This window comes from Lactuca serriola, chromosome 6 (assembly GCF_051521515.1).
Source record: "Lactuca serriola cultivar US96UC23 chromosome 6, Lser_US96UC23_V15, whole genome shotgun sequence".
NCBI classification, from domain to species: domain Eukaryota; kingdom Viridiplantae; phylum Streptophyta; class Magnoliopsida; order Asterales; family Asteraceae; genus Lactuca; species Lactuca serriola.
In genome coordinates this window covers 162,521,322-162,531,955 of record NC_136413.1, presented here as the reverse complement: position 1 = coordinate 162,531,955, position 10,634 = coordinate 162,521,322, and the positions used below count along the sequence as shown (strand labels likewise).

At 34.1% G+C, this 10,634-nt stretch overlaps 1 protein-coding gene across 1 annotated transcript; it reads left to right on the top strand.

Moving 5' to 3' along the window:
• Nucleotides 1-797: 797 nt before the first annotated feature.
• LOC145057216 (serine/threonine-protein kinase SAPK3-like) lies at nucleotides 798-4,125 on the top strand. The gene is made up of 10 exons (XM_079004995.1): nucleotides 798-952; nucleotides 1,070-1,193; nucleotides 1,900-1,974; nucleotides 2,231-2,332; nucleotides 2,423-2,476; nucleotides 2,565-2,657; nucleotides 2,741-2,833; nucleotides 2,925-3,029; nucleotides 3,303-3,401; nucleotides 3,657-4,125. The coding sequence occupies exons 2-10, from the start codon at nucleotides 1,071-1,073 to the stop codon at nucleotides 3,936-3,938; spliced, it is 1,026 nt and encodes a 341-aa protein (XP_078861121.1). The 5' UTR covers nucleotides 798-952; nucleotide 1,070; the 3' UTR covers nucleotides 3,939-4,125.
• Nucleotides 4,126-10,634: the final 6,509 nt, after the last annotated feature.

The window sequence follows — 10,634 nt, the reverse complement described above, 5'->3', positions numbered from 1 at the left end:
CATAAGAACAAAAGGTATGGGGATATTTAATTTCTCTTTCATATAATATGTTATTACATTTTTTTTAGGTATTTAAAAGTATATTTTTGGATTATAACAATGAATAACATATTATATGAAAGCGTATTATTTAAATACATAAAAACGTATATTTTACATAAAACAAATACGTTAAAAAAAACATATAAATTGTTTGTAATTTTTTTACAATACGCTAAAATATATTTTGTTTTATTAAAAAAAGTTTTTTTTGTAAAAGTATGTTTTTTAATATTTTATTATTAATTTATTTATAATTTGTAGATAATATTAGTTAGTTTTCGAAAATATAAAACAAGTGTTCCTCTAGCTGGTTAAGGCTCTCGTATATTAAAGAAATTAGTAAAAAATGTCATCTTTGCAAGTTATACAAAACATAAAGACCATTTGCATCAAAAGGAATTAACAAGAAATGAATTTGTGGCTTTTTGACAAACCGTAAGCACCGTTTTTGTAATTTTGTCTTGATTATATTAACTTTCAAGGGTAAAGACGAAAATAAGCTTGAAAGATCTTTTAATTTTGAACGATATTTCCACAGTGGGACCAATTTACTTTCCCTCCCTTCCTTGTACATTCAAAACCTAGGTGGCCATATGACAAGTGGCACAGATAATGATAAATCTTCACTTGCCAGCGCCTTCAAGGCAGCGCTCTCTCCATGAATGCAAGACTACCCTACCCTTTCTTGTTCATATTCATACGTGTCTCTTCTCCAATTCAGCAGTTTAAAGATTTTTTTTACACAAATCGAATCTTTATTCAATTCCCTCATGAAAGCAAAACCCTTTATATATACCCTCCAACTTTGAACACAATTTCGCAACTTTTCTTCACCTTTTACAGAAACCCCCATTGACAATGACTCTTTCTCTTTAATCTTTATCATACTCTTGTGCTTTGAACACAATTCGTAACTATCTTTCGTCTCTCTAGATTTTTTTAGTCTTTCTTATATATAATTATTTAGGAGGGTTGAGCCAAAAGATTGATTGATTGTGCATTTGGGGTTGTTTTGTTGTTATGGTAGAATGGAGGAGAAATATGAGCCATTGCAAGAACTTGGTTCTGGGAACTTTGGAGTGGCAAGGCTGGTTAGAGATAAGAAGACTAAGGAGTTGCTTGCAGTCAAATACATTGAAAGAGGAACAAAGGTATATTAATAGGGTTAAATGTCACATTAATATAAAGTGGTTATTTTTGTGATTATCCTATTTATATTTATTCCATAAATAATTAAGATATAATTTTTTGTTGAAAGATTATATAAGTTTTTAACTGTTATTTTACCAAACCCGTAAATGTTTCTATTTTGACGTTCATTTTGGTGACCTTTTGTTAGTAGGGTTAACTGCAAGAAACAATAACATAAGTTGATTGATTATGTTTATTATAGCAATATCATCCGAACACAAAGCACTTTTCAAAGCTATAATTGGATATAGCTTTCAATCGTATAATGTCCTAATAAGAAAACATGTTAAATAACAATTCTATAATTGTAAGATTTTCAAAGTACAACACCTTAATAAGGAAAAAAATCAAAACTCAGTGATATAATAGAAGGAAATGAAACTAGGATGCTACAATACACAAATAAATGACAGCAGGTTGCTAATTCTAATTGTATCTAGACCTTGTTAATAATTATGAGCAAGAACACAAATTTCGGTTTTAATTAAGTGATCAATCAATTGCTCCAAAGCTAACCCATGGAATGCCTCTAGCATATATATAAGTAATTTGAACATGAAAAACTTTTCATTTTGCCATTTTCATGCTACTCAAGTTCTTGTTTAAATCTAACTTCCTATTATAATTAACCGATTTTCAATCAATAACCTCAAGTTCTTGTTTCAGATCGATGAAAATGTTCACAGGGAAATCATCAATCACAGATCACTTAAGCATCCAAACATCATTAGGTTCAAGGAGGTAACCATTTCTTATGATAGAGCCACAATCTTTGCAAGTAGTTTGCAAGAAAATCATCTCAAGATAAATAAAAGTTCAATCTTTACATGTTTATATCACAGATTCCCACTTCTTTTTTTAATATGCGTATGCTGGAAAACGCAAAACTAGGCATTTTCAATGGTTTAATGTTTAAAAAAGTTCCATTTTTTTTTTCTTTGACGAAGATTAGGAAAGAATTTTGCTTTTTCTATTTTGAAAAATAAATTGTGGGCAGGTGTTGTTAACTCCAACACATCTGGCGATAGTCATGGAATATGCAGCTGGTGGTGAACTTTTTGTCAAGATTTGCAGTGCTGGAAGATTCAGTGAAGATGAGGTTCAAACTACTTCATCACTTTTTTCTCTTTTACAAATGAAACCTAGAAAAAAAAACTAAAACTTGGGAAATTATCTTTTTGAAAAACAGGCTCGGTTTTTCTTCCAACAGCTTATATCTGGAGTCAGCTATTGTCATTCCATGGTAAAGATTGTTCTTTAATCTCTAGCACCTAATTAATTTTAATCTCTTCGTATAGTTTTTATAATCATTTGTCTTTTTTCAACTTTAGGAAATTTGTCACAGAGATTTGAAACTTGAGAACACTCTCTTAGATGGAAGCCGAAGCCCACGTCTCAAGATTTGTGATTTTGGTTATTCTAAGGTTATATATTACATTTTTTTTTTCCATTTGGTGCAATTTTATCTTTTGATTCTTGATCGTGTCCTTTTTTGTCATTTGACCAGTCTGGCTTATTGCATTCGCAACCAAAATCGACTGTGGGAACACCAGCATACATTGCCCCCGAGGTTCTATCCCGTAAAGAATATGATGGCAAGGTACTTTATTGAGCTTTTCTTTTTTTCTTAATTTTTCTTTTGTAATAAAATACCATAGTTTTGTCTGATTTTTTTTTTGCTTTTTTGTTAGATTGCAGATGTTTGGTCATGTGGAGTGACTCTTTATGTTATGCTTGTAGGAGCTTACCCTTTTGAGGATCCAAGAGACCCTCGAAATTTCCGCAAGACAATCGGGGTAATTAAGATATATTCATTCATGGACGACCAAAGATATATGTTGACTTTATATGGTCAAACTTAGCCATTTCAAGATTCATATTGTGATGGATTTGACTACATTACGACCATTAACATCTGTCAAAGACTCAAATTGTTTGATTTGATTTCAAGTTATCTATACGCATCATAGATTTCACCAAAACTTGAAGAATATAAATCAGTTATATGTTTGAAATTAGAGGGTTTTGATGACTGGATTATAACATTGGCTGGTTTTTGTTATATTTAGAGAATCATGAGCGTTCAGTACTCAATACCAGATTATGTGCGTGTCTCCAAAGATTGTAGACATCTTCTTTCTCATATCTTTGTTGCCAATCCATGCAAGGTACTGGTTCTTTCTAAATAAAGGTTTCACGAAGTAATATATACATCGTACATGGTGCTATAGAGAACCAAAAGAATCACTTGTTTTAACTAAAGCTTTTGATTATTAATGAACCATATATAAACTATGTATTTATATATAGGGCTAATGTTATGAAATAGTAATCAAGTTTTAGGTTTGTTTCACCTAGGTACCTCAAACTTAATTGTTTTCTACTTCTATGAAAACTAAATCTCTTTTTGATTTCTGTTCTAGCGAATCACAATAGCAGAAATCAAGAAACATCCATGGTTTATAAGGAACATGCCTAAGGAGCTTGTTGAAGGGGAGAAAACAAACTATGAGAATACAAGTCGTGATCAATCGTCTCAAAGTGTTGATGAGATCAATCGTATTATACAAGAAGCTAAGACTGCTGGAGATGGGTCCAATGTGAATGGAGAGATTGTCATTGGTGATGGATCATTGGATCCTGAAGATGAGATTGATTTGGAAGATGAGATTGAATCTAGTGGAGATTATGCTGGCCAAATTTGATGTCTTTTACTGAGATGATATTATTTTGAAAGCTGTGTTCAAGTGTGAAATTTTCTTTTGTGTTCTTGGATGAATGTGTTTGATGACAAACCAAGTTGTGTAGATTACATTTGGTAGATATTCACGTGTGCAATAATTTGTAATGGATATGTAAGCTTTTAATTTTGAATTTATGATTATATAGAAATTATAGTTTGCAAATTTTAATAAATAGAAACTACTAGGGGTCTTTTGTGCATTACGTGGGATTTTTATTTTTGCTCGGGTTTACGGGTGTTGAATGTGTTTGGCAGCATGCTTTTTTGAGAGCATTTAGAAGACTTTTAGCTTTTGAGAAAGTTCGAATTAAAAAATATATATATTTCTGAATAAGCGTAAAGCTTTTAATTTAAACAAAAATTAAATCCAAAATTAGTTCCGTAGTGTTTAAGGAAAAATTACCCATATTACAACCAATTTACTAGATTACCTTTACTAATACTAGTATCATAATCATGTTTTGTATTCCAGCTACCTGCTGCATTCTAGCTTTATAAAATACGCTATAAATCTTTTGTTGTTAGACTTCAAAGTAAATTTAAGGGATGGTCATTAAAATATCAAAATAAAATGTAATTAAATATTTGTGGAAAATATTATAAAATAATTGCTCGGTATTTATTTTTCAAAATATCTTGAACTTTGTGAAACTACTTTATGATATATTACTCTAAAAATGTGTTTTAGCAAAATATGACCAATTTTGAAAAGAAAATATATAATTTCGTAAAAAAAAGGTAATTTTACAAAATAATAAGTTCTCACCGGACTTCATAAAAGTAGTTTGATAAAGTTATGAAAAAAAAAATCAGAAATCATTTTTGCAAAATAAATAATTATTTTGTATATTTTTTTCATAAAGAATAGATATCTTATGATATACTAACATCTTCTATTTTGGTGGATTAATCATGAAACCAGCTACATGTGGCCAATTGGATAAGTCACTAGCATTTTTATATGGGATGTTTAATATTCGACTACGTTTTAAATTCCAAACCAAGTTTTTTATTTTCAAAATAAACTATAATATCAAACTTTGCTTCAAAAGTAATATACAAACTCATTTTTTTAATTTTGTTAAACGTAGTTTCCAAAAGATAATAATAAAATTGTTAGCCGAAATCTAAATCATAAAACATATCGATACGAGCGTACAATCATGTCGCACCCTTGCCTCGATCACTAGAACAACCTGAAAAACATTTGTAAACTATGAGTAAACATAAAATTTAGTGAGTTCTCCAATACATGACATACAACAATACACATACAATGGATACAAACAAATGGCTCGCAACTTATCGTTGTTCCACCATTAACAATTGACTCGCAACCTATGATCGTTCTGTCAGCGACGATGGGTATCCGGACTCACGGCCTATCGTCGTTCCGTGATTAACTCTCCAAACATAACAAATAGTTGAATCACAACTTATCATCCTTTCGTCAAGGATTTTGGGTATCTAGACTCGCAGCCTATCATCGTTCCGTCATCAACCCCTCAAACATGATACATACAAGCACCATACAATTAAACAAACAACAAACATTCAAAAGACTAATCTAGTCTACTTGTATAATTATACTCTAATACTACCTACATCATATCATACAAGGATATCTATTTCCATACGATGTATAGTGAGAAAACCCATAAATCTAGCAGTAGAAACTCAACAACAACCTCTGTAACGAAACTGCTAGCACAAACCACCTAACACCAAGCCGAAACCAATTCCTCAGTCTGGCACTCAAATACATCAAAGTTTGACTAAAAGTCAAACTGGTCAAAAAGTTAATGGTCAACAGTCAAAGTTAACGGTCATGTCAACGGCTAGGCGCGCCTCAATCTTCACATAATGTGTTGTGAAAGGCATCGAGAGGTGCTCCGCAACCATAAGTAGGCTCATCACGTTCTTCAGTTAACAACCTTTTTTAAGCTCTTAAACCTTCTAATCAAAGTTTATAACTCTCAAATCTGAATCAAATGAAGGCTTTAATGGATAAAAGTTTCAATTTTATCCAGATGGAGGTCTTAAACATGCTAAATAGTAGGGGCGAGTCTATGTGTAAGTAAGGTGGGTCCAATGACCCAACTATATTTTTTTTTTTAAAATAAAGCTAAAATTTATATTGAAAATTTTTAGTGACATACCTTTAAAAAAATTTAGGACCTACCTTACCTATAAAATCTTTGAATTTATATAGAAAATTTTCTAAAGAAAAATTAGTGAACCATGTGGTTTCTTATTGTAAACTCGCCAGTAAATACCAAACCCTAACTCTAATAAAGTCCAAAACACTAACAAATCTATGCATGACTCAAATTGGAAGATCAATACCCGATTCTTTACACTACAATGAGTCCAAGAAATTAGGGTTTTAGTTGCCAACTACAACATGTCATGCCATCTCTAGGTGTGTTGCGTTGGACACATGCTAGATGCATCACGACCCTTCAAAGTCATGTTACACCTTAGCTCCAAAACCCACAACTTCATTTTAAAACTAACCACTTTCACTCAAGGTCATTGGGAAAACAAGCGTAACAATTTTAGTTAAGAGTTGGTCAAGACAAGGTACATGACATACTTATGTGATTTAGAATATCGCTCATAGGGTGAACCCTCTTCCCATCCTCATAAAAATGGGGACGCGTGGTAGGGCGCCCATGAACTCATCATCTTTAAATAATGGTCATTGCTACAAACTTCATACGTTTTGACCCCCCCCCTTTTTTTTTTTTTTGAAAAAATCATGCCTTTTTGTGAAAAATAAATACCAAAGATACGGGAAACCTTTAATTCGAGGGATTTTTTCGATAAAGAAATTATAGCCACTTTAAGTGTCTTTTTCAGAAACAAAATATTATGGCTTTTCTTAAACAATGATTAAAACTAAAATGTATTTCTATAAATGATTATTTTTATTATTTTATGGATCTGTTTGTTAGAATAAACTAACTTATATGCTAAAAGTTAGTTTTTCGGCTAGCTGTCACGGGCTGATATCCTGTGACCGTGTTGACCAAGAAGACAAAGACCTTGCTACTAGAATAGCTTGCCATTGGGTTCAAAAGGGGCATCCTAGTGTAACATCCCTAAAATTCATGAAAAATTTAAACTTTTCAAACATTCCAAAACCATCCATTGTTTACAAATTGTTTTCAAAATAATCCAACATCAGAGTTTTCCCAGAAATCACAACATGAAAAACAAGGAGATGCACGATCTATCCTTCACCTTCCCACGATGATCCGAAGTACCTAAAACAAAATCCACATCTATAAGCCCGAAGCTTAGTGAGTTCCTCCAAAATACCGATACATAACAAATAGTACACATAATAACAACATGTAATGGGTCCACAACTTTATAGACTGGATTACCCCCGAGCCCACAGTATGGGTCTGGTATGCCCTCCCTGGCCCTCAACCCATATCTGACTAGCATATCAAACTAGCATGCATATCTAACTCATACTCAGCATATCAATAACTACTTGGATATCAATCCAATGGGCCGACCTTGGTGCCTTCGACCCTTAAGTACAGTGAGGAAAACTCACCTGACAAGTAGTGCTGAACCGATAATATCAATCCCGAATCACAGCTCCAACTCAACTTCCTACAATCACCAATGACTACTTCATTAAAATACCAAAATACCCTCAAAAGTCAAACTTGGTCAACCATGGTCAAAGTCAACAGTCAAGGTCAACAATCCATGTTGACCCAACTCGTCGAGTGCATCTTCTGACTCGTCGAGTCCATCATGTCTCAGAAAATCGTGAAAAGCTCGAGGTAACTCGCCGAGTTACCAGAGCAACTCGTTGAGTTCTTTAGCATCCAGGAAGCAGGAAAACCCAAACCAACTCGTCGTGCTTTCCTAGCCTTAATGCATTTAGATATTTCCAAGCCAAACCAAAGCCCCAAACTATAGATCTGGTCCCTTAGGACTGAAATACCACGTAAAGTTGCTAGCTTTACGTCCATGAATGGCATTAAGAGGTCTAAACCACTCAAATAAGGCTTATCAAGGTACGTAGGGCATGAAGGAGGGCTAAGACTTGATAAAGTTGGCAACTTTAAGTCCATGGAGGTCATGAGATGTCTAGATCTGAAACCATGGCTTCATAACATGCTCAAATCCAAGAATGGTCCCAAAATAAGCAAATAATGACCATAAACTCTTAAATGAAGAAAACTAGCAAATAAATTACCAAGGAATCAACTTTATACCTCAAAATGATTGCCATAACAGAGTAAACACCGGATCTATAGCCTCTCCCTTCAGCCAACTTCTTCAAGCTTCTTGTTCTTTCCAAAAGAGCACCAAAATTCACTCTTCAAGCTCACACACACTCACAATGAGAGAAAAAGCACGAACTAGGGTTTTCTATGGACAAGGAGGCGATGAGGGAGGCCAACAATGAGAGTTAAGGCCTTTAAATAGGGTGAAAACCCTAAAAATTAGGGTTTTCGTATTCAGCCTTCAACTCGTCGAGTTGGGGCCTTCCAACATGTCGAGTAGGTCTTGAAAAGTACGCGGCCATTAAAACTCAACATGACGAGTTGATGCCTCCCAACTCGTCGAGTTGTCTTGGGAAATACATATAAAGCTTAAAATTCATTCCTGAAAATTGGGATGTTACAACTCTCCCCGACTTAAATTCGAATTCGTCCTCGAAATCATCCTTTACCATACTTGGCATACCCAACATCCTGAGGGCACCTCCATAACTTGAACTCACAACGACCTTCCCAAGATGATCAAACCTAGCAGAAAAATTTCCACCTCGGAGAAACCCAATCTATAATTCCATGTGGTGACCAATCTTACTTCACCTGAAATCTGAAGCCGGGAATCTCGAAACCGGTCTAACTGCCTGACAGGCCGCTCATACCGAACCATTGCTAATTTCATTCCACTTATCCCTTAAACTGACTATCCAACTTCTGATAATTTAAGGTTTCCACAAGAAAACGAAATCATAGATCACATGCTTGTAACACCGTGAATTTCAAAATAAGTTTTCGCAAAATATAAAAACATTTTTCATTTAATTTTCATAAAACATCAAGTTTAAAACTCCAATTCACATCATACAAAATCCCAAGATCACATATCATAAAAATCTCATGCGTGTGTACAGATCAAGCCAGCGCCTTCCCACGGTCGTCACTAGTACCTGAAACAAACAACACTAACATTGTAAGCACGAAGCTTAGTGAGTTCCCCAAAATACCACACATAACATGTGACATCCCCAAAAATCACGGCCAGAAAAGACCGATTTTGTTTATGCTTTATAAAAATCAGAGTACTTTATTTCATAAAAAGGTTGCGGAATTTGTTCCCAGAAAAACATAGTAAATATGTTATTAAAACATTTTCGAAGAAACGTATTTATTTCATTTTAAAATGTTTGGGATGTCATCGTTAATACCGAAACATAAGCATAAACAGAACTTACAATGATTTACACTAGTGATCTACATCTCTTTAAGTCTCTCAGTGTAATGTCACTTCACTTCGTCACCTGTGATATACATAAACTGAGTGGGTCAGGTTGGGAAACCTGGTGAGTACATAGGGTTTTCAACCCACAATAATATAATTGTTATGTTCAATCATCAAACAATTAACCCAATTACCCATCCCCGTTATCTTCTTTACTCTTAAGGATTTAACCTAAGAGTCATCTATCCTGCATTCGTTTATTCCGAAGTCCCTTACTTTCAGGGTTATAGGACTGGCACTAAATCCATAGCTGCCGATGTTCGTTCGTAAAGCACTAATTCCATAGCTGCTATATCCTACTCATCAGGTACTAAATCCATAGCTACCAGTGTTCAACAGGTACTAAGTCCATAGCTACCAATTCCTACAGGTACTAAATCCATAGCTACCAGCGTCTAACTAATAGGTACTAAGTCCATAGCTACCAATTTCTAACAGGTACTAAATCCATAGCTACCAACGTCTAACAGGTACTAAGTCCATAGCTACCGATGTTTGTCCTACAGGCACTAAGTCTATAGCTTCCAACGTATACTCACATCATCTTCTATCTCTCATCATTGATCTACCCATCTCATACCCAACATATTCGTACATATAAAATACGTATACAGTTTAAATCCTTTAAAACATGTATAAAACGTTCATCCAACATAGACAGCAAGTATTCAGATAATATGCACACCTAGCACGTAGTTTATATAAAATACTTCATATCTATGTGTAAGATGAAAGAGACTATGCACTCACCTGAGTAGGTGGTGACTCAACACTCGAACAACGCTTCGATACTCTCAAAACGATTTTCCTTCGATAAAACCTAGTACCAATACCACTAGGGTTTAGTCTAACGTTAACCGCGACAAATCAATTAGTCTGACTATTATTATTATTATATAAGCATTAATAACACTCAATATAACTCATAATAATAGCCCAAATAATTATTTTAAATACTTAATAACATTACTATATCGAAACATAAGCTACACTAAAGATAGGGTAGGCGTAGCTCACTTACAGCGGGTTTTCTCGAAAACCGGGCTTCGCTGGAGCAGTGTTCCCGAGCCGAAAGGCTCTTTTCTCGGGACTCCAGGAGCCTCAGGGCTTTCTTCGGGTGCTAGGGGGTTTA

What these genes read in the sequence shown, in the direction of transcription:
- LOC145057216 (XM_079004995.1), top strand. Translation starts at nt 1,071, where the DNA reads ATGGAGGAGAAATATGAGCCATTGCAAGAACTTGGTTCTGGGAACTTT. An exon ending in GAAGATTCAGTGAAGATGAG is followed by an intron (nt 2,333 to 2,422) that starts GTTCAAACTACT and finishes TTTGAAAAACAG; the next exon opens with GCTCGGTTTTTCTTCCAACA. An exon ending in TCAGCTATTGTCATTCCATG is followed by an intron (nt 2,477 to 2,564) that starts GTAAAGATTGTT and finishes TTTCAACTTTAG; the next exon opens with GAAATTTGTCACAGAGATTT.